The sequence below is a fragment of the Lepus europaeus genome, chromosome 10 (genome assembly GCF_033115175.1).
Source record: "Lepus europaeus isolate LE1 chromosome 10, mLepTim1.pri, whole genome shotgun sequence".
Classification (NCBI taxonomy): Eukaryota; Metazoa; Chordata; class Mammalia; order Lagomorpha; family Leporidae; genus Lepus; species Lepus europaeus.
The window spans coordinates 71,001,866-71,025,175 of NC_084836.1; the positions used below are offsets into that span (position 1 = coordinate 71,001,866).

The 23,310-nt window shown below is 47.0% G+C and overlaps 2 protein-coding genes across 2 annotated transcripts in view; both read left to right on the forward strand.

Annotated features, from left to right (window-relative positions):
- Positions 1-3,714: 3,714 nt before the first annotated feature.
- Positions 3,715-7,537, forward strand: LOC133768828 (tubulin alpha-1A chain). The gene is made up of 4 exons (XM_062203725.1): positions 3,715-3,802; positions 5,542-5,764; positions 5,891-6,039; positions 6,347-7,537. The coding sequence occupies exons 1-4, from the start codon at positions 3,800-3,802 to the stop codon at positions 7,325-7,327; spliced, it is 1,356 nt and encodes a 451-aa protein (XP_062059709.1). The 5' UTR covers positions 3,715-3,799; the 3' UTR covers positions 7,328-7,537.
- LOC133768827 (tubulin alpha-1B chain) overlaps positions 3,732-23,310 on the forward strand; it is a 34,620-nt gene continuing 15,041 nt past the window's right edge. The window contains exon 1 of the mRNA XM_062203724.1: positions 3,732-3,802. Coding sequence (XP_062059708.1) covers positions 3,800-3,802 — 3 coding nt within the window. The 5' untranslated portion in view covers positions 3,732-3,799. The remainder of the gene's footprint in view (positions 3,803-23,310) is intronic.

Genomic DNA, 23,310 nt, shown 5'->3' on the forward strand with positions numbered 1-23,310 from the left:
GTGCAGGTTCAAGTCCTGGCTGCTCCACTTCCTATCCAGCTCCCTGCTAATGTGTCTAGGAAAGCAGTGGAAGATGGCCCACGTGCTTGGATCCCTGCCACCCACATGGGAGACCCGGAAGAAGTTCCTGGCTCCTGGTTTTGGCCTGGCTGAGCCCTATATGTTGTGATCACTTGTAAAGTGAACCAGAGGATGGCAGCTATCTGTCTCTCCCTCCCTCTGTGCAACTATTTCAAATAAAAAAGGAGAGAAAGGGGATGAGACTACTGGATAACACATACAGGGCCCCAAATGTTTCAGGAATCATTCTGATTTTACTGAGTCGTTAATACCATAAATCAAAACTCTGCCACCTCCTACTTTTGAATAATCCTACCCAGGCTGGGGTAAGCAAGTTTAGTATAGTGTTTAAGATGCCACTTGGGTTGGCTGGCATTGTGGCTCAACAGGCTAATCCTTCGCCTTGCGGCGCCGGCACACCGGGTTCTAGTCCCAGTCGGGGCACTGGATTCTGTCCCGGTTGCCCCTCTTCCAGGCCAGCTCTCTGCTGTGGCCAGGGAGTGCAGTGGAGGATGGCCCAAGTGTTTGGGCCCTGCACCCCATGGGAGACCAGGAGAAGCACCTGGCTCCTGCCTTCAGATCAGTGCGGTGTGCCGGCAGCAGCACACCGGCAGTGGCGGCCATTGGAGAGTGAACCAACGGCAAAAGGAAGACCTTTCTGTCTCTCTCTCTCACTGTCTACTCTGCCTGTCAAAAAAAAAAAAAAAAAAAGGATGCCACTTGGGAAGCTCCCATCCCATGTCAGACTACCTGGGTTTGAGTCCCAGCTCCTTTTCCAATTCAGCTTCTTACTAATGTACATTCTTTTTTGAAGGCAGAGTCACAGAGAGAGAAGGGGAGAGGGAGAGGGAGAGAGAAGGGGAGAGGGAGATGGAGAGGGAGAGATCTTCCACCTGCTGGTTCACTCTCTAAGTGGTCACAATGGCTGGAGTTGGCCCAGGCAGAAGCCAGGATCCAGGAGCTTCATCCAGGTTTCCCATGTGGGTGCAGGGGCCCAAGCACTTGGGCCATCCTCTGCTGCCTTCCCAAGTGCACTAGCAGGGAGCTGGATCAGAAGTGGAGCAGCTAGGGCTCGAAAAAACATCCATATGGGATTTCAGCAATGTAGGCGGTGGTTTTACCCACCATGCCACAATGCTGCCCCATTAATGTACATTCTGGGAGGCATCTCTGCCACCCATGTAAGAAACCCAGATTGAGCATCTGGTTCCTGAGTCCCAGCACTCATGTGGGAGACCTGGATGAAGCTCTTCCTCCTGATTTCAGCCTTGCTGAGCTCGGGCCATTGAGGCCATTTGGGGACTGAACCAGCAGATGGAAGATCTCTCGTCTCTCGTCTCTCTCTCTCTCTCTCAATCTCTCTCTCTCTCACTTTGTAACTCTGCCTTTCAAACAAATACATCTTTCAAAAATTAGCAGTAAAAATAGGAAGTAAATTAGTAAGAAAGTATTTTTTTTTTTTTGCTTTCCATAGTTCGAATGCTTTTAAATTAGATAATGAAGAAACAAAAAGAACAGAGTGGTTATTTTCTCTGATCTCCCGCTTATATATTTAAGATTGTCAAATACACTATTGCTGACCTAGATCTTATTGTTACTTCTGCCCAAGAGGAGGGAGAAAGACCTTCATTTACATAAAGAACAGAATGGCTCTGAGATAGGGTTACAAAGAATCAATACCATGAGCCCTCCTCTCTTTTAGTTAAGTCTCTGTAAAACACAAAAAGGACTGAAATTATTGGGGCGATGAAAATTTTCTTAATTCATTTTTTCTACTGTAAGGAAAATAGAAATTCAAGACTATTGTTCATTCTAAAAAGAAGACTTCTATACTTACTATATACAGTCTAGCAATGTTTTATTTCCTTTGTTATTAAAATGGTTTAAGCATTTTAAATGAGCTATTAATCTTTATGCTCTCTAGGCCATTTACTTTTTTTCTTTGTTAAACATACTTCTGGGTTCAGAAAGAAGTATTCAAGTCATCCTCAATCCTTCTGTCTCTTTACTGAAATATACTTTTATTGGCTAAAAGGATTGCAACAAGGTGATGTTGACTACTTTTACAATGAAATATGCAAGCAGTAGATAAAATGGCTTGTGTGTTAGGCTTCATTTTTTTCTAGAGAAGAGAACTTACTGATGCAAATCTGTGCAAGCAAAGCAGAGGTGTGGCTAGCGCAGTCCACAGCCGCCATTGTCACCCCACAACCTGCAGTGCCTCCCACGCCCTGCTCTGCCCACCAGCCTGAAGCAGTGACTGGGCTCCACAGGGTGCTAGTAGTATTGCAGCCCCCAAAAATCAGTTGCTGGAAATTGAAAGGAAAAATAAAAGTTTCTGTTTTTGATAGTCAAACAAATCTCTTTACCTCTGAAATGTCATCCACAATGGCAAGAGGCGCACAGCCGGGAGACCTATTCTGCACAGCCCATCCTTGATGAGAATGGAGCCGTTCTGAGCAGCAAACCATTTCCTAGGGGGGGAAGCAAAGCCTTTTTTGTCCCCAAGAGGCCTCTGGGCAGCCACCAGTCTCCAGCTGAATAGCAGCGGTGTGAGACGGGCTAAGGTTCCCACAGTTAGGAGTGTGTGGACCCCATTCATGTAAGCACTATATAAAAATGGACTGCGGTTGAGCTGAGACTGCAGAGTTGTCTGCAGATGGAGGCAACAAAACAAAGTGGTCCTCTTTTTGCATCCTACATCTCCCTTGTCTTTTTAATTTAGTGTCTTGGTTACTCTTTTTTGTTTGTAACTTTCCTGAAAGGCGAGCAATGCAGAAATATAGTTGCATACACAAGGGATACCGGTTTCTGCAGTCAATTCTTTCTCCTTGAGTTTTCCCAATTCTGTATTGGGAACGATGATTCATTTCTTCATCTCACAAAATATATTACAGAGACTTTTGGCAAATGAGTATCTCTCATCAGCTAACCCTCAAGTGTCCATTAGCTCTTACCGACTGCAATGCTAGAACCTTTTGTGTTCTTTTATGCGGTATGGCTATGCCTCCCATCACCCACTTTTTTGTTGAGCTATTTGGGTGTCTGCGCCCAAAAGAAGATATGAAAATACATTAATTGCAGAGCCATTTTATTTTTGGATGACTGTATTACCGGGTCCTTTTCTAATCAAAATAAGAGAGAAAGAGAAAGCATATTTACTCAAACCATTTTGAGTATCGCTCCCGTCTTCCCCACTTTATTTTTAAAGCAATTCGAGATGCTGGTTCGTAACCAAATGTAGCTCAATGTACTGTGAGGGGGCGGTTCTTCACGAAGATTCCATCTCAACACAAATGCTACGATTGAAACCGCACCTAGGTGATTTTAGCTGCAGGTTGAGACTGAAGCAATAGAAAAACGATCTAGCCGCAGTCCTCTTTCTTCCCTTCCGCCCCTCCCGAGAGCCCCACCCCGTAATGGATGCTGGGCTGCCGGCTTTGGCTCGGTCTCTTTGTCTGAAGGATGCAGTCTATGGATACTGGGGGAAAACGGGTGGGGGAGCGATTACCTCATCCCATGTCGCCTGCACCAATCAGCACTCTTCTGCCGCGGCTTCTCCGGGCAGAGAGAGGGGTCTGGACCAACAGGAAGAGGCCCCGGCCCATCCCCATGGCGACCGGGCTGTATATAGGCGGCCGCCACCGCCCGTGCCGCAGGTTCTCTTACATCGACCGCCTAAGAGTCGCGCTGTAAGAAGCAGCAGCCTCCCTCTCGGCCTCCGCGCGCAGCAGCAACCATGGTAAGCGGCTGCCTCGCCGGCCCCTCAGGCGGCCGGGGATCCCTTTGTAGCCTTTTTGTCCAGGGTGGCTTTGTTTGCTTTCGGTCCCTACGCCCCACCGCTGCCGCAGTGCGAAGCCAGGGCCGGGCCCGGACGAACAAAGGCGGCGCCAGGGAGTGTTTGTCGCCGAGGGCTCCCCGGGGCCGCAGCTGCCCCTCCGGCGGGGCGGGAGGATCCGCAGCCGGGCAGGGCGTGCGCGCGGCGCGCGCGGGGCTCCTCGGGGACCTGCAGCCCGGGGGCGCTGGGTGTAGCTGGGCGCGGAGAGGAGGACGGGGACCGAGCGAAGACTCGGGTTGGCGCAAGACCCTTGCGTTCTAGAGAAACAGCCGTCTATTAGCGGCCCGGGCCGGGGCGGCGCAGGGGCGGGGTTGTTTGTTTCTGGCTTCCCCGGCGTTGCAGCCGCCGGACCGGGTTCGCCCTCCCTCAGCCTCCGCGGTCACGGGGAAGCCTTGAATAAAAGCCTTGCATCACCGCGGAACTGAAGGTTTCAAAAGGGTCTTCACTATCTGCTAAAATTCAGATTAAAAAAATTGTTTTCTTGAGGCGCAAAATCCCAATTCACAAGCCCTTTAAAGTCTGGTCCAGCGTGGCCACGCCCTTGAGGGCTGCGGGGCCGGGCTGTGGGGGGGCGCAGGGTCCGCCCTGGGTGCCTGCTGGGCTGCGGCGGGGAACGCCCGCCCCGCCCCCGCCCCAGGGAGCAGACAATGAAAATTGCAGCCCTAAAGATGACAATCTCTGTGGGATGAGGAGTAAGAATTTTATGCGGTGGGTGAAGAATTTCAGAATGAAAACACTTTTTTGTTGCTTTAAATACATATTTCACTGTCCTTTCACTGGGCTTTTGTTCTTTGCTAGCTTCTCATATGGCATTTCTTCCTAACTCGCAAACTGTTTCAAACATACTAACAATTTTTCAGTTTTTTACAGTGGAGGCGATTCTGTAAAAACTTAAAGTAACACAATTGCTGCAGACAAAGAATTAGATTCTGCTCTCCAGCCGTCTTTTGTTCTAGGGTGTCTTCATTAATTCATTTTGATTCAGGAGCATAGTCCCAGGCTGGGTCAGGGGAAGAACTAGCAAAACAGCACAATGAGATCATATAGGCAGTTGCTGGAAATAGAGCTTGCTCTGTTAAATAATGTAGCAGACAGTACAGGCTAGCGCCAGGCACAGCAAATAATGGCAGTGCAGCAATGCAGAGGCAGACTTTTGTCTAGCTTCTAATATTGATGGATTCTGCAGGCAGACTGCAGAAGGGTGTGGCTTCCAGCTGCAGCTGCAGTACAGATGTCTCTTGGAATCCTAAGTCCTCTGCAGAAGAAACTCATCTCCAGTTAAAGGGGGAAAAAGCAGTAAAATGAATTCCAATCCATGATTGGATTGAATTTAATTTACTTCATTTTACAAAATATATGGTTTGAAGCCATAAAAAAATCTTCCATTCAAGCATGGCTCTGTGAACAATGGGCTTGCACCATGGGCTAAACTGTGCCAAGGCGACATTATTATTATTCAGACCACGCCCATCTGCAGTATTTGTAGCAGGTGCTTTTCTTTCATCATTTCTACCATATTAGGGATAAGACCACAAATAAATTTGAGGAAGATCTAATTACTAGAAATACTTTTAGAAATTTGCTGAAAATTCAAAATGCTAATACAAAATAATTTATATTTTTTTTCTCTTTCTCTCCCACAGCGTGAGTGTATCTCCATCCACGTCGGCCAGGCTGGTGTCCAGATCGGCAATGCCTGCTGGGAGCTCTATTGCCTGGAACACGGCATCCAGCCCGATGGCCAGATGCCAAGTGACAAGACCATTGGGGGAGGAGACGACTCCTTCAACACCTTCTTCAGTGAGACGGGCGCTGGCAAGCACGTGCCCAGGGCCGTGTTTGTAGACCTGGAGCCCACGGTCATTGGTGAGTTGGCCTCCCTAGCCTCAGTGAGAGCCCCGGGTGCTGGGACAGGTGGAGTGGGGAGCCCCTGGCCCCCCGGGCCCCTGCAGGCTGTCAATGACAGGTGTCTGGTCTGCTTCCCTCTTCCAGATGAAGTTCGCACCGGCACCTACCGCCAGCTCTTCCACCCCGAGCAGCTCATCACAGGCAAGGAAGATGCTGCCAATAACTATGCCCGCGGGCACTACACCATTGGCAAGGAGATCATTGACCTCGTCCTGGACCGAATTCGCAAGCTGGTATGTTTCCTCTCAACAATAAAGTGTGTTAGTAAGTTAAGGGATGCTGTTTGGTTGAAACAGAATTGAAATTGAAAAAAGGTTTTTAAAATTTCAATTAAAACATGAACTATCTGATATAATTTTGTAAATACCGAGAATTTTTAAATGAAGAAATGTTGAGTAATTCCAAGGTCTTCACTTTTTAAAAAGCATTTGTTAAAGTAAGATCTAAATCCTTAGAGGTGTATGAAAAGTGAAACTATTTACTATGATTGTATCACAGACAACAAAGACTTAATCTTTTCTATTCCTCTCTTTTAAACAGGCTGACCAGTGCACGGGCCTGCAGGGCTTCTTGGTTTTCCACAGCTTTGGTGGGGGAACTGGTTCTGGGTTCACCTCCCTGCTGATGGAACGCCTCTCTGTCGATTACGGCAAGAAGTCCAAGCTGGAGTTCTCCATCTACCCAGCCCCCCAGGTTTCCACAGCTGTGGTGGAGCCCTACAACTCCATCCTCACCACCCACACCACCCTGGAGCACTCTGATTGTGCCTTCATGGTAGACAACGAGGCCATCTATGACATCTGTCGTAGAAACCTCGATATCGAGCGCCCCACCTACACTAACCTGAATAGGTTGATAGGTCAAATTGTATCCTCTATCACGGCTTCCCTGCGGTTTGATGGAGCCCTGAATGTTGATCTGACAGAATTCCAGACCAACCTGGTGCCCTACCCCCGCATCCACTTCCCTCTGGCCACATACGCCCCCGTCATCTCTGCTGAGAAAGCCTACCACGAGCAGCTTTCTGTAGCAGAGATCACCAATGCCTGCTTTGAGCCGGCCAACCAGATGGTGAAATGTGACCCTCGCCACGGTAAATACATGGCTTGCTGCCTGCTGTACCGTGGCGATGTGGTTCCCAAAGATGTCAATGCTGCCATCGCCACCATCAAGACCAAGCGTACCATCCAGTTTGTGGATTGGTGCCCCACTGGCTTCAAGGTTGGCATTAACTACCAGCCTCCCACGGTGGTGCCTGGTGGAGACCTGGCCAAGGTGCAGCGAGCTGTGTGCATGCTGAGCAACACCACAGCCATTGCTGAGGCCTGGGCTCGCCTGGACCACAAGTTTGACCTGATGTATGCCAAGCGTGCCTTTGTTCACTGGTACGTGGGGGAGGGCATGGAGGAGGGAGAGTTTTCTGAAGCTCGTGAGGACATGGCTGCCCTGGAGAAGGATTACGAGGAGGTTGGTGTGGATTCTGTTGAGGGTGAGGGTGAGGAGGAAGGAGAGGAATACTAAAAATGTCGCAAAGGTGCTGCTTTTACAGGGAAGCTTTTTCTGTTTTAAACAGTGGAAACTTGGGGTCTGATCAGTTAATTTGTATGCAGCAGCATATGCTCTCATATACAATTACTGAGTTATGCTTTGAAACATGAATGCTTTGTCGGGGACCCAAGCGGTTCATTTCTCTGATGGGTTTTGAATAAAGTATTCCCTGTCTTAAATAAATTCAGTGTTGTGTTTTTTATTTGAGTGACTGGAAACTTCTATATATTCAGTACATTAAGAATTACCATTGCCTGTGGTCCATACACAAACAAATGACTTTAGAACTCTGGTATTTTGGTTAAGCTGCTGCTTGCAATGCTGGCATCCCATCTGTGCTGCTTCCAATCCAGCCTCCTGCTAATGCATTTGGGAAGGCTGTGGATGATGAGGGCTCAAGTGCTTATGCCACTGCCACCTGTGTGGAGATCTAGATGGGAGTTCCTGGCTCCTGGCTGTTGTACATATTTGAGGAGTGAACCAGTGGATGGACTTCTCATCTTTCCTATCTGTCACTCTACCTTTCAAATCAATAGATCTTTTATTTAAAAAGCCAATCCACGGGGGCCAGCACTGTGGCATAGTGGGTAAAGCTGCTGTCTGCAGTGCCAGCATCCCACATGGGTGCTGGTTTGAGTCCTGGCTGCTCTACTTCCGATCTAGCTCTCTGCTATGGCCTGGGAAAGCAGTGGAAGATGGCCCAAGTCCTTGGGCTCCTGCACCCACATGGGAGACCTGGAAGAAGCTCCTGGCTCCTGGCTCCTGGCTTTGCAATTGGCATAGCTCCAGCTGCTATGGCCATCTGGGGAGTGAACCTGATGGAAGATTTTCTCTCTCTCTCTCTCTCTTTCCCTCCCACCCTCCCTGCCTCCCTTCCTCCTTCCCTCTCTGTGTAGTTGACTTTCAAATAAATAAATAAATCTTTAAAAAAGAGAGAAAGGAAAAAAAAGCTAATCCAGGGGCCAGCACTGTGAAATAGTGGGCTAAGCCTTGGCTTAGAGTGCTGGCATCCCACATGGGGGCCAATTCTAGACCAGGCTGCTCCTTTTCCCATTCAGGTCTCTATGGCCTGGGAAAGCAACAGATGATGGCTCAAGTGCTTGGGCCCCTGCATCCACGTGGGAGACCTGGAAGAAGCTCATGGCTCCCGGCTTCCGCCTGGCCCAGCCCTGGCTGTTGTTGCCATTTTGAGGGTGAACTAGTGGATGGAAGACCTCTCTGTCTTCTCTCTCTGTGCCTTTCAAAATAAATAAAATACGGGCTGGCGCCTTGGCTCACTTGGCTAATGTTCCGCCTGAGGCGCCGGCATCCCATATGGGCACCAGGTTCTAGTGCCGGCTGCTCCTCTTCCAGTCCAGCTCTCTGTGTGGCCCGGGAAGGCAGTGGGGGATGGCCCAAGTACTTGGGCACCTGCACCCACGTGGGAGACCAGGAGGAAGCACCTGGCTCCTGGCTTTGGATCGGCGTAGTTCCGGCCGTAGTGGTCATTTGGGGGGTGAACCAACAGAAGGAAGACCTTTCTCTCTCTCTCTCTATCACTGTCTAATTCTATCTGTCAAATAAATAAATAAAATAAATCTTAAAAAAAAAATCTAATGCACAAAAAGTAAATGGAAACTAAATTAAATGTAAGTTTTGAATGTACATTCCCAGCACTTAGCAAAGTGTTACAAGTTAGGTAGGTATACAATGACTGTTGGTTGAATGAGTCAAATTTAGAATAAAAGAGATAAAGGCAAAAAATTCAGGTGCTGATGCTGTGGTGTAGCCGGTAAAGCAGCCGCCTGCAGTGCAGCATCCCATGTGGGTACCGGTTAGAGTCCTGGCTACTCCACTTCCAAACCAGCATTCTGCTGTGGCTTGGGAAGGCAGTAGAAGATGGCCTAAGTCCTTGGGCCTCTACACACACATGGGAAACCTGGAGGAAGCTCCTGGCTCCTGGCTTCAGATTGGCCCAGCTCTGGCCATTGTGGCCATTTGAGGAGTGAATCAGCGGGTGCAGGACCTCTCTCTCTGCCTCTCTGTAACTCTGCTTTTCAAATAAATAAATAAATCTTTAAAAATTATTAAAAATTCAAAGAAGTTAAATATAAGTTTAATAATGCCAATTTTAATTACAATAGGGAAAAACATCCTTTAGCTTTGTTCACTGAAAACTCCTATGTGGCAATGAATGCCCCTTTCATCTAGATGGTGATTTCTAAATGCCATTGCCCATTAAAAGGAACCAGGATGTTCTGGAGGAAGGACTGATTCCAAGCCTGGAGCAGGAAATACACAAGTCTATCCTCAAATATTTTGTCATCCTAGAAAACAAAGATCATATAAAAGACTATTAAAGTATCAAAAGGATCCAAGAATCAAATAATTGAGCCATACAAACTATGGGGCAGGCGTTTAGCATGGAAATAAAGATGCCACTTGGGACACCCAGATCCCATGTCAGAGGGCCTGGGTTCAAGTCCTGGCTATGCTTCTAATTCCAACTTCCTGCTAACGCAGACTCTGGGAAGTAGCAGGTAATGACTCAAATAATTGCCACCCATAAGCGATGCCCAAATTGAGTTCCTAGCTCTTGACTTCAGTCTGGTCCAGCCTTGGCTGGGAGTGAACCAGCAGGTGGAAGATCTCTATTTGCCTTTTAAATAAATGGAAACAAAGAAATAAAAATATAAGATACGTTAAAATCCATGAGCACATACCCTTTTTTTATTTAATTAAGACCACAATGAAAAACAATATGACAGTTCTTCAAAAACTGAAACACAGGGAGGGGTATACACTTGGCCTACCATTTAAGATGCTGGTTAGAAAATGTACCACATCAGACTACCTGGCAATGAACCCCTACACAAACTCCTGATCCCAGCATCCTGCTAATGCAGACCCTGGAAAGCAGTGGTAATGGCTCAATTAGCGGGGTTCCTGCTATCCATATGGGAAACTCACATCGAGTTTCTGGCTCCCAGCGTTGACCCCCTGGACAGTCAATGCAGGCATTTGGGGAATGAACCAGAGGATTAGGTTCTCCATCTGTCTGCTTCCCAAATAAATTCTAGGAAAAAGATTTAAAAAGAAACAAAATGACCATATGATCTACCAACTCCACTTCTGGGTATATGCTATGATTAAACATGATTTAAGGGCCAGCACTGTGGTGTAAGGGGTAAAGCTGCCACCTGCAGTGCCAGCATCCCATATGGGTGCCAGTTCAAGTCCCAGCTGCTCCACTTTCAATCCAGCTCTCTGCTATGGCCTTGGAAAGCAGTCGAGGATGGCCCAAGTCCTTAGGCTCCTGCACTCGCGTGGGAGACCCAGAGGAGGATCCTGGCTCCTGGCTTTGGATGGGCCCAGCTCCTCCTGCTGATTCAGACCTTGGGAGGCAGCAGTGTTGGATCAAGTGATTGGGTTCTTGACACCCATGTGGGAGATCTGGTTTTAGCCCAGCTCAGAGCCATTGTGGGTATTTGGGGAGTAAACTAGCAGATTGGAGCTCTAATTTTTTAAAATAAATAAGCAAATAATTCATCATTTTTAAAGAGTGTAGAGGATTTATCCTATTGGGATTTCTAGGAGGTAGGTCTAGAGGGAGGTCCTTAGGTCACTGCAGCGTTGTGGTTAATTGGGTTAAGCTGCTGCCATCAATGCCGGCATCCTACATGGGTGCCAGTTCAAGTCCCAGCTGCTCCACTTAGGATCCAGTTCCCTATTAATGTGCCTGGGAAAGCAATGGAAGATGGTCCCAGTGCTTGGGCCCTTGCACCCACAGGGAACACCCATCTGAGGCTCTTGACTTTGGCCTGGCCCAGTCCAGCCCTAGCCGTTGAGTCCATGTGGGGAGTGAACCAGCAGTTAGATGATCTTTCTCTTTGTCTCTGTGTCTCTCTGTCACTCTGCCTTCTGAATAAATACATAAATGGGAGGAGGAGGGGGGAGAAGGGAAGGAGGAGGAGGGGTTTGTTCCTGGACAGCACTGGTCATAAAAGCCAAGTTGGTCCCGGCTGCTGTCTCTGCTTCCTGACTCATCATGTAACCGTTCCTCTGTGCATATTCTGCCATCCGCTGCCCTCATCAAACCCCAGGCCAATGGGGCCACTCAATCCTAAGACTGTGAAACTCCAAAACCATGAACTGAAATCAGCTTCCTCCTTCCTGGGTAGCTTGTTTACATATTTAGTTGCACCAATACAGTGACATCCAAAAGAACTGAAAGCACTGATATTTGTACTTCCATGTTCATAGCAACATTATTCACTCATAACAGTTAAAAAGTGGAGCAACTCTAATTTACATCAGGGAAGAATGGATGAACAAAATGTGGTACAGAGCCGGAACTGTGGCAAAGCCGGTTAAACCACCACTTGCAATACTTACATCCCATATTGGAGCACCAGTTCCAGTGCCAGCTTCTCTGCTTCCTGTCCAGCTCCCTGCAAATACACCTGGGAATGCAGTGGCTGGTGGCCTAAGTTTTTGGGCCGCTGATTCCCACATGGGAAAATTGGATAGTGTTCCAGGATCCTGGCTTCAGCCTGGCCCAGGCTCACCTGTTGTGGTCATCTGGGAAGTGAACCAGTAGATGGAAGATTGCTTTCTCTCTCTGTCTCTCTGCCTTTCAAACAAATGAAAACCAAATTCTTTTAAAAAATGTAGTAAACACATACAATGGAGTATTAATCAGCCTTTAAAAAGAATGAAGTTTTGGGGACAGTGCCATGGCTTAGCTGGTAAAGCCACCACCTGTGGTGCTGGCATCCCATATGGGTGCCAGATCAAGTCCTGGCTGTTCCATTTCTGATCCAGCACCCAGCTAATGGCCTGGGAAAGCAGTAGAGGATAGCCCAAGTGCTTGGGCCCCTGCACCCACATGGAAGACCCAGAAGAAGCTCCTGGCTCCTGGATTCAGCTTGGCCCAGCCCTGGCTGTTGTGGCCTTTTGGGTAGTGAACCAGCAAATGGAAGATCTCGCGCTCTCTCTGTTTCTGTTCTCTCTTTCGCTCTCTGTAACTCTGCTTTTCAAATAAATAAATAAATCATAAAAATAATTAAGTTTTTATACATGCTACAATATAGATTAATCTTGAAAATATGCTAAGTGAAATAAGACAGATACAGAAAGACAAATATTGTTTAACTTCTTTTAAGAATCTAAAATGAGCCAGTGCCGTGGCTCACTAGGCTAATCCTCTGCCTGCGGTGCCAGCACCCTGGGTTCTAGTCCCGGTTGGGGTGCCGGATTCTGTCCCGGTTGCTCCTCTTCCAGTCCAGCTCTCTGCTGTGGCCTGGGAGTGCAGTGGAGGATGGCCCAAGTGCTTGGGCCCTGCACCCCATGGGAGACCAGGAGAAGCACCTGGCTCCTGGCTTCAGATCGGCGCAGCGTCGTGACAGCTGTAGCAGCCATTTGGGGGGTGAAACAACGGAAGAAAGACCTTTCTCTCTGTCTCTCTCTCACTGTCCACTCTGTCTGTCAAAAAAAAAAAAAAAGAATCTAAAATGGCGGGGCCAGTGCTGTGACACAGTGAAAGGTTAAGCTGCATCTGTGATGCCAGCATCCCATTTGGCCACTATTTATCCAATTCCCTGCTAATACACCTGGGAAAGTGGTGGGAGATGGCTCAAGTGCTTGGGCCCCTGCACTCATGTGGGAGACGAAGCTCCTGGCTTCAGCCTGGCTTCAGCTTTAAAAAAAATAATCTAGAATGGGGGTGCAGCAGCTTAAGCAGCTTCTTAATGATTCATCCAGTATGATCACTGGTTCAAGCCCTGGCTGTTCCACATCTGATTCAGTTCCCTGCTAATGCACCTAGAAGAGCAGTGGAAGATGAACCAAGTACTTGGGCCTCTGCCACCCACATGAGAGACTCGGGTGAAGTTCCTGGCTCCTGGTTTCAGCTTGGCCTAGCTCTGGCCATTGCAGTCATCTGGGAGTGAACCAGCAGATGGACACACTCTCGCTCTCTCTGTAGCTCTGCCTTTCAAAAAAAAAAAAAAAAAAAACAAACTCCAAGCTGGCCTTGTGACTGCCAGCTTTGACTAAGAACAGAGCAGAAGCAAAGCTGTGCCAAATCTAGGTCAGGCAAGCCCTTAAGAAGGCTGGCAGCTTTGATTGTATTGTTTGAAAGGCAAGCCACCATGCAAATAAGCCTGAGCTAGATTAATGACGGATAAGAGACCACATGGAGAGAGAGAGAGAGAACCACAGCACCACAACCAACAGCTAGCACAAAGGCCCCAGACACTGAGTGAGACCACCTTAGACTTTCCGAATGTAGTTGCATGAGTGAGCCAGGTAACACCACATGGAATAACAAGAACTAATGAGTAACTGTTTTTAAGTCACCAAATTTGGGAGGGATTGGTTACACCACAATAGCTAACTGAAACAGGGCTTGCATACTCATTTGGAGAATACACTCTTTCCATCAGATTCTCCAAAACAATTACAACTACTAATCTAGAGGGATGAAATACCCAAAGTCCTTTAGGAAATCTCTTATAAACATGGTTTTATTAGTGCACTTTTGTTAGGTATGGAAGCAGTATGTTTAAGATTACAGTCTTTTGCCCCATGTAAATAGAGTATGACTATTGAATTTGGCTGTCAAATGCAAGGTCATATGCTTTAGGAATATAATGGGAATGACAACCTAAAATGAAAACTGAGATATCTGATGGGCCATTCTGCCTCTACTTTAAAGCAAGTTTAGGTAGCATTCGAGGGCCAGACCAAAATTCTGTTATTTATTTATTAGTATTTTTAATTTACTTTTTAAAAAGATTTATTTATTTACTTGAGAGGCAGAGTTACAGATGGGGAGAGGGAGAGACAGAGAGAGGCAGATCTTCCATCCATTGGTTCACTCCCCAAATGGCAGCAATGGCTGGAGCTGGGTCAATCTGAAGCCAAGAGCCAGGAGCTTCTTCCAGGTCTCCCATGTGGGTGCAGGGGCTCAAGCACTTGGGCCATCTTCTACTGCTTTTCCAGGCCATCAGCAGGGAGCTGGATTGGAAGTGGAGCAGCCGGGACTTAAACCCTGGGTCATTTGGTATGTCCCGGGCTGCAGAAAGAGACTTAAACTACTATGCCACAGCACTGGCCCTATTTATTATTTTTTAAAACATTTATTTCTTTATTTGAAAGGCAGAGTTAGAGAGAGAGTCTGGGAGAGACAGATCTTTCATCTTCTGGTACACTCCTCAGATGTCCACAATGGCCAGGGCTTGGCCAGACCAAAATCAGGAGCCAAAAGCTTCATCCAAGTCTCCCACGTGGGTCGCAGGAGCCCAAACACTTGGACTATCTTCCACTGCTTTTCCCTGGTCATTAGAAGGGTGTTGGAGGCCGGCGCCGCGGCTCACTAGGCTAATCCTCTGCCTTGAGGCGCCAGCACACCAGGTTCTAGTCCCGGTCGGGGCACCGATCCTGTCCCGGTTGCCCCTCTTCCAGGCCAGCTCTCTGCTGTGGCCAGGGAGTGCAGTGGAGGATGGCCCAAGTCCTTGTGCCCTGCACCCCATGGGAGACCAGGAGAAGCACCTGGCTCCTGCATGAGCCGCGGCGGCCATTGGAGGGTGAACCAACGGCAAAAAGGAAGACCTTTCTCTCTGTCTCTCTCTCACTGTCCACTCTGCCTGTCAAAAATAAAAAATTTAAAAAAAAAGAAGGGTGTTGGAGAGGCTGGCACCGTGGAATAGTGGGTTAACCTGCTGTCTCCAGTGCCAGCATCCCATATGGGCACCGGTTCAAGTCCTGGCTGCTCTACTTCCCATCCAGTGCCCTGCTATTGTGCCTGGGAAAGCAGTGGAGAATGGCTTAAGTGCTTGGACCCCTGCATCCAAGCGGGAAACCTGGAGGAAGCTCCTGGTTCCTAGCTTTGGCCTGGCCCAGCCCTGGTGGTTGCAGCCATCTGGGGAGTGAACCAGCAGATGGATGATCTGTCTCTCCCTGTCTCTCTCTAACTCTGCCTTTCAAATAAATAAATTAATGTTTAAAAAAATTATAAATAGGGCCGACCTCTGCTTCTCTCTGTAACTTTTTTTCAAATAAGTGAATAAACCTTCAAAAACAAGCAGAAAAAAAAATGGGAGCTGGAACAGAAATGAATCACTGGGACTCTAACTGGCACTCAAATGGTATGCCAGCATCACAGGCAGCAGCTTAACCCACTGTGCCATGATGCCACCCCCCCCGACCAAAATCCTTCAGAGAAATAGGCATATGAGTATATGAAAATATACACACAAATCTATACACAGAGAAATGAAAAAAAAAAAAAGAAAAAGAAAAAGAAAAGAAAAACCAATCTGAAAATGCAAAGTTCTGTAACACAAAGTGTGGGCAAAACATAGTTTCATACAAGAACTACCTGAACAGATTCAATTACCATCACAGTATGGCCATGGTAGAAGTGAATTTGAGGCCGGCGCCGTGGCTTAACAAGCTAATCCTCCGACTTGCGGCGCCGGCACACCAGGTTCTAGTCCCAGTTGGGGCGCCGGATTCTATCCCGTTTGCCCCTCTTCCAGGCCAGCTCTCTGCTATGGCCTGGGAAGGCAGTGGAGGATGGCCCAAGTGCTTGGGCCCTGCACCCACATGGGAGACCAGGAGAAGCACCTGGCTCCTGGTGCGCCGGCCGCAGCGGCCATTGGAGAGTGAACCAACGGCAAAAAAGGAAGACCTTTCTCTCTCTCTCTCTCTCTCACTATCTACTCTGCCTGTCAAAAAAAGAAAAAAAAAAAGAAAAAAAGAAAGTGAATTTAAGACTGAAAGCCTCCCTGGAAGAATCTATGTTTTAAAAATGACTGATGGTTGGGGGCCAGTGCTGTGGCTTAGTGAATAAGGCTGAGGGCTGCAGTGCCAGCATCCTATATGGGCACTGGTTCTGGTCCTGGCTGCTCCACTTTTTTTTTTTTTTTAAATTAATTAATTGTTTTTAAAAGCAGAGTCATAGGGAGGCGGGGGGGGGGGGGGAGGGAGGTCTTCTGGCTCACTCCCCACTCCTCAGAGGGCCACAATTGCTGTAGCTGTCCTGATCTGCCAGGAGCCTCCTCCAGGTCTCCCAAGCAGGTGCAGGGGTCCAAGGATTTGGGCCATCTTCCATTGCTTTCCCAGGCAATAGCAGGGAGCTGGATTGGAAGTGGAGCAGCCGGGACTAGAACCGGTGCCCATATGGGATGCTGGTGCTGCAGGCCGAGGCTTTAACCTGCTGCGCCACAGCACCAGCCCCAAGAAGTTTTAAAAATATTTACATAGTAGACAGAAGTCCCTGTGGATGATGCTGTATGACACAGTCGACAGTGGCCTCAGGGAACAAGCAGAGGGGTTGGGTGTCTGCCCTCCCACAGCAAACTTCCTCAGCACCCCAAGGCCTGGGTAGGTACTTAGACAATCTGTTTCTTTTGGGCATTATGTTATAAACTGTCTTTGTCCTGATAAGAAAGCTGAAGGGTAAGAATATTTGCTACTTAGGAAGCTAAATATGGACTTTTTATCTGGCTAATAAGGCTAAGATAAAGCTCTAATAGGATCAAATTTGACTATATTATGTTCTCTATGGTAAATTTCAGATCTTCTCTGTTATGTTTTCTTGGTAGATTATATAAAGAAATAAAGATTTTTTTTTCTCTGTTTCTCAAACTATTTCACTATAGTATTAGTGTTGACAATCCTGCAATAAATATAGCCCCTTAACTCTGAGACTTGGGTTAAATGCAAACCTTTTTATTTTTTATCATTTTTAAACTTTTATTTAATAAATATAAATTTCCAAAGTACAACTTTTAGATTATAGCAGTTTTTACCCCCTATAACCTCCCTCCCACCTGCAACCATCCCATCTCCCACTCTCTCTCCCATCCTATTCACATCAAGATTAATTTTCAATTATCTTTATATACAGAAGATCAATTTAGTACATACTAAGTAAAGATTTCAACAGTTTGCACCCACACAGAAACACAAAGTAAAAAGTACTGTTTGAGTACTAGTTATACCATTAATTCACAGAGAAGAGAAGAGAAGAGAAGAGAAGAGAAGAGAAGAGAAGAGAAGAGAAGAGAAGAGAAAGGATTTCCTCTGGCTTGAACTCAAAATCTTGTTTATACTTGCTATATAGGCTGGGTGTCAAAAAAGTCCTAGTATCTGGGGCCAGTGTTGTGGCGTAGAGGGTGAAGCTACCACCTGTGATGCAGCATCCCATATTAGTGCCAGTTCCCATCCTGTCTGCTCCATTTCCAATTTATCTCTTTGCTAATGACCTGAGAAAAGCAGCAGATCATGGCTCAAGTATTTGGGCTCCTGCTATCCACATGGGAGACCTGGAGGAAGCTCCTGGTTCCTGGCTTCAGGCTGGCCCAGACCTGGTTAAGCCATCTGGGGATGGAAGCAGCAGTTGGAAGATATCTCTTTCTCTCTCTCCCTCTGTAACTTTAACTTTCAAATAAATCAATAAATCTTAAAAATAAAATAAATAGGGGCCAGTGCTGTGGAGTAGTGGGTAGAGCCACTGCCTGTGGGTAGTGGGTAGAGCCACTGTAGTGCTGGCATCCCATATGGGCACCAGTTCCAGTCCTGGCTGCTGCAACACTGTTCCATCTCTCTGCTGTGGCCTGGGAAAACAGTACAAGATGGCCCTTGGGCCTCTGCACTCTTGTGGATCGTGGGAGATGTGGAAGAAGTTCCTGGCTCCTGGCTTCAGACCAGCACAGCTCAGGTCATTGTAGCCATCTGGGGAGTAAACCAGTGGATGAAGACCTCTCTCTCTCTCTCTCTCTGCCTTTGTCTCTAACTCTGCCTTTCAAATAAATAAAAAAAATTTAAAATGAAATAAAATAAATAAATAAATTTTAAAATCTTGGATATTCCTTAATGATGCTCTGTTAGTTTTACAAATTTCTTTGTAGCTGATGTTAGTTAGCATGTTCTAATTATACTTTCAGGTAAGAACTTCTCCCAAATCATTATTTATTTTTTTATTTGAAATACTTTATAGCAATGAGTCAAGAAACAATTTCCTTAAAAATCACATCAAGCCGGCGCTGCGGCTCACTAGGCTAATCCTTCGCCTTGCACACAAGGTTCTAATCCCGGTCGGGGTGCCGGGTTCTGTCCCGGTTGCCCCTCCTCCAGGCCAGCTCTCTGCTGTGGCCCGGGAGTGCAGTGGAGGATGGCCCAAGTGCTTGGGCCCTGTACCCCATGGGAGACCAGGAGAAGCACCTGGCTCCTGCCATCGGATCAGCACAGTGCGCCAGCCGCAGCGCGCCAGCCGCGGCAGCCATTGGAGGGTGAACCAACGGCAAAAGGAAGACCTTTCTCTCTGTCTCTCTCTCTTACTGTCCACTCTGCCTGTCAAAAAATAAATAAATAAATAAATAAATAAATAAAATTTTAAAAAATCACATCAAAGGTCTAAGCAAATGTCTAATCTGCAACTGTTAGCTTGGGCAACTCTCATTGTTTTTGTAAAGAGCAAAAATATTTTATTCCCCCAGAAACCTTTTATTTAAGGAATACAAACTTCATGCATTTCAGCAAGTATAACTTTAGGGACATAATGATTCTTCCCACCATACCTGCCTTCCCACCAGCACTCCCACCCCTCTTCCTCCTCCCTCTCCTATTCCCATTATTTTTTTTTTTTTACTAAGATCAATTTTCCATAACTTTATACACATATGATTAACTCTACACTAAGCAAAGAGTTCAAAAAATGTTCCTCTATAGTCAAGACAAGACAAAAATCTTAATATTGTCATAGGAATATATGATTGATTTAGGCAACATGGTGTTTATTTTTATTTTTTTAAGATTTTTTTAAAAGATTTATTTATTTATTTTATTTGAAAGTCATAGTTACACAAAGAGAACAGGAGAGGCAGAGAGAGAGAGAGAAAGAGAGAGAGAGAAAGGTCTTCCATCTGCTGGTTCACTCCCCAGATGGCCGCAATGGCTAGAGCTAAGCCGATCTGAAGCCAGGAGCTTCTTCCAGGTCTCCCACATGGGTGCAGGGGCCCAAAGCCTTGGGCCATCTTCTACTGTTTTCTGAAGCCATGGCAGAGAGCTAGATCAGAAGTGGAGCAGCCAGGACTAGAAACGGCATCCATATGGGATGCAGGCACTGCAGGTGGCAGCTTTACATGCTATGCCACAACACCGGCTCCAGATTTATTTATTTATTTGAGTCAGAGTTACACACAGAGAGAAGGAGAGGCAGAGAGAACGAGGTCTTTCATCTGCTGGTTCACTCTCCAATTGGCTGCAGTGGCCGGAGCTGTGTTGATCCGAAGCCAGGAGCCAGGAGCTTCCTCTAGGTTTCCCATGCAGGTGCAGGGGCCCAAGAACTTGGGTCATCTTCTACTGCTTTCCCAAGCCATAGCAGAGAGCTGGATCAGAAGTGGAGTAGCCAGGACTCAAACCCGCACCCATATGGGATGCTGGCACTGCAGGCGGTGGCCTTATCTGCCATACCACAGTGCCAGCCCCAACATGGTGTTTGATAATAGCATCTTTGAGGGGCCCGCACTGTAGCTCAGCGGGTTAATGCCCTGGCCTGAAGCGCTGGCATCCCATATAGGTGCCAGTTTGAGACCCGGCTACTCCACTTCCCATCCAGCTCTCTGCTATGGCCTGGGAAAGCAGTAGAAGATGGCCCAAGTCCTTGGGCCCCTACACCTGCGTGGGAGACCCTGAAGAAGCTCCTGGCTTCAGATTGGCGCAGTTCTGGCTATTGCGGCCAATTGGGGAGTGAACCATCAGATGGAAGACCTCTCTCTCTCTCTCTGCCTCTCTTCTCTATGTGTAACTCTTTCAAATAAATAAATCTTTACAAAAAAAATAGCATCTTTGAGAACTCTGTGAAGGAGATGACTTTTTTTTTTTTATTTTTTTTGACAGGCAGAGTGGACAGTGAGAGAGAGAGAGACAGACAGAAAGGTCTTCCTTTTGCCGTTGGTTCACCCTCCAATGGCCGCCGCGGTTGGCGCGCTGCGGCCGGCGCACCGCGCTGATCCGATGGCAGGAGCCAGGTGCTTCTCCTGGTCTCCCATGGGGTGCAGGGCCCAAGCATTTGGGCCATCCTCCACTGCACTCCCTGGCCACAGCAGAGAGCTGGCCTGGAAGAGGAACATCCGGGACAGGACCGGTGCCCCGACCGGGACTAGAACCCGGTGTGCCGGCGCCGCAAGGCGGAGGATTAGCCTAGTGAGCCGCGGCGCTTGCCAGGAGATGACATTTTAGCATTTTTAGCATTTCCTTTCCTGTACTGGTCACTCTCAAGCCAAACCAATACCCTCCCATACCCAATTCTTTTTTTTTTTTTAATCCAAAGCTTTACTTCCTACCAACAGTCTACCAGTAGCTACAAAAATAGTAGCTGATCCCTTAATATGCAATCTTCCTGTAAATTACAGCATTTAAACAGGAAATTTTTAGAAACTAAAGAAGCAACTTCTAAAGAACTCTCTAGGAAAAGTTTCAAGCACCATCTCAAAGTTGATGATATTTTGGGTAGCTATTTTAAGTATCCTGAGTCATTAAAGGCAGTGACTCACACTTTATCCTATTTTTTTTTTTTTTAAATCAACAGCTTTACTGAAATCTAATTCAGGGGCTGGTGTTGTGGTGCACCAAGTTCAGCTGCCGACTAGGACACCGGCACCCCATACCAGAGTGCCAATTCTAGTCCTTGCTGCTCTGCTTCTGATTCAGCTTTCTGCTAACGCAACTGAGAAAGCAGCAGGAAATGGCCACCCACTTGGGAGACTGAGATGGCGCTCCTGGCTCCTGGCTTCAGCCTGGCCCAGGAAGACCTTTCTCTCTCTCTGCCTCTCCTCTCTCTGTGCAACTCTGACTTTCAAATAAATAAATCTTTTTTTAAAAAAAGGAATATTACAATATACAGGTGGCTTATAGCTTGCCTGTTTCTTCTTAATTCACTCAAATAGATGTGCTGTGAAAATATTTCTATTTCAGTGATCCAGATTGTTCTATCACTAGAACATGGAATTTTAGAATACAGCAATTTCTTTGTATGGTTAATGGAGATATAATTCACATACCATAAAATCCACTCTGTAGTGTTTGTTTAATTTACAGGCTTTTAGTATATTCAGCAAGTTGTGCAACTATCACTATCTAATTCCCAGAATTTATTCTCATAATTCTACAAAAACTTCAAACTCTATAACCATTAGTAGTCACTCCCCATTAACCTCTCATTGAGCCCATGGTATATACTAACCTTTACCTGTTTTGGACATTTTATATGAATGAGTCAAACAATTTGTAGCTTCTTTCTCTTATTATTTTCTTTTAAAGAAGACATATTTACTTGAAAGGCAGTTACAGAGAGAGATTTTTCCATTTGCTGGTTCACTCCCCAAACAGCTGCAATGGCCAAGGCTGGGCCAAATCAAAGCCAAGAGGCAGAAGCTCCATCCAGGTCTCCCAATTGGGTGCCAGGGCCCAGGGACTTGGGTCAACTTCCACTGCTTTCCTAGGTGCATTAGCACAGAGCTGGAGCAGAAGTGGAGTAGGCAGGACTCAAACCAGAGCCCACATGGCTTAATTTGCTGTACTACAGTGCTGGTCACTATGCCTAACATTTCCAAGTTCATTGTTGAAGCATGCATTATTTTCATTTCTTTTTTTATTGTCAATTAGTATTTCATTAAATTGATAAGCAGTACATTTTTTATTTCTTTCTTTTTTAGATTTTTTTTTATTTTTTATTTTTATTTTTTTATTTTTTATTTTTTTTGACAGGCAGAGTGGATAGTGAGAGAGAGACAGAGAGAAAGGTCTTCCTTTTTGCCATTGGTTCACTCTCCAATGGCCGCTGCGGCCGGCGCATCTCGCTGATCTGAAGCCAGGAGCCAGGTGCTGTTCCTGGTCTCCCATGCGGGTGCAGGGCCCAAGCACTTGGGCCATCCTCCACTGCCTTCCCGGGCCACAGCAGAGAGCTGGCCTGGAAGAGGGGCAACCGGGACAGAATTCGGCGCCCCAACTGGGACTAGAACCTGGTGTGCCGGCGCCGCAAGTCGGAGGATTAGCCTGTTAAGCCACGGCGCCGGCCTTTTTTTTTTTTTTTTTTTTTTTTTGACAGGCAGAGTTAGACAGTGAGAGGGGCAGAGAGAAAGGTCTTCCTTCCGTTGGTTCACCCCCAAATGGCCACTACGTCGGCAAGCTGCGCCAATCCAAAGCCAGGAGCCAGGCACTTCCTCCCTGTTTCCCATGCGGGTGCAGGGCCCAAACATTTGGGCCATCCTCCACTGCCTTCCCGGGCCACAGCAGAGAGCTAGACTGAAAGAGGAGCAACTGGGACAGAATCTGGCGCCCCAACCAGGACTAGAACCTGGGGTGCCAGTGCCGCAGGCAGAGGATTAGCCAGGTGAGCCGCAGCACTGGCCAGCAGTACATTTTCTATACCTGTTCACCAATTGATCAGTTGTTTCTACTTCTTGGCTATTATGAATCATGCTGCCATGAACATTTATATACAAGTTTTTGCGTGTTCATGTTTTCACTGACTGTAAGTATATACCTAGAAGTGGAACTGATGAATTAAACAGTAGCTCTGCTTAGCATTTTGTGAAACTGTCAAGTTGTTTTCCAAAATGGCTGCCCCATTTACATCCCAGTAGTAGTGTATGAAGGTTCCAAATGCCTAACTTTTTTTTTTTTTTTTAAGATTTATTTATTTACTTGAAAGTCAGTGTTATACAGAGAGAAACGGAGAGGCAGAGAGAGAGGTCTTCCACCCACAGGTTCACTCCCCAATTGGCTGCAACAGCCAGAGCTGTGCTGATCTGAAGCCAGGAGGCACGAACTTCCTCTAGGTCTCCCAAGCAGGTACAGGGGCCCAAAGACTTGGGTCATCTTCTGCTGCTTTCCCAGGCCACAGTAGAGAACTGGACCAGAAGTGGAGCAGCCAGGACTTGAACTGGCACTCATATGGGATGCTG

Excerpts from the sequence above, each read along its gene's own strand:
- LOC133768828 (XM_062203725.1), top strand. Across the intron at positions 5,765-5,890 it reads CCTGGAGCCCACGGTCATTG|ATGAAGTTCGCACCGGCACC; the intron begins GTGAGTTGGCCT and ends TCCCTCTTCCAG. Across the intron at positions 6,040-6,346 it reads TGGACCGAATTCGCAAGCTG|GCTGACCAGTGCACGGGCCT; the intron begins GTATGTTTCCTC and ends TCTTTTAAACAG.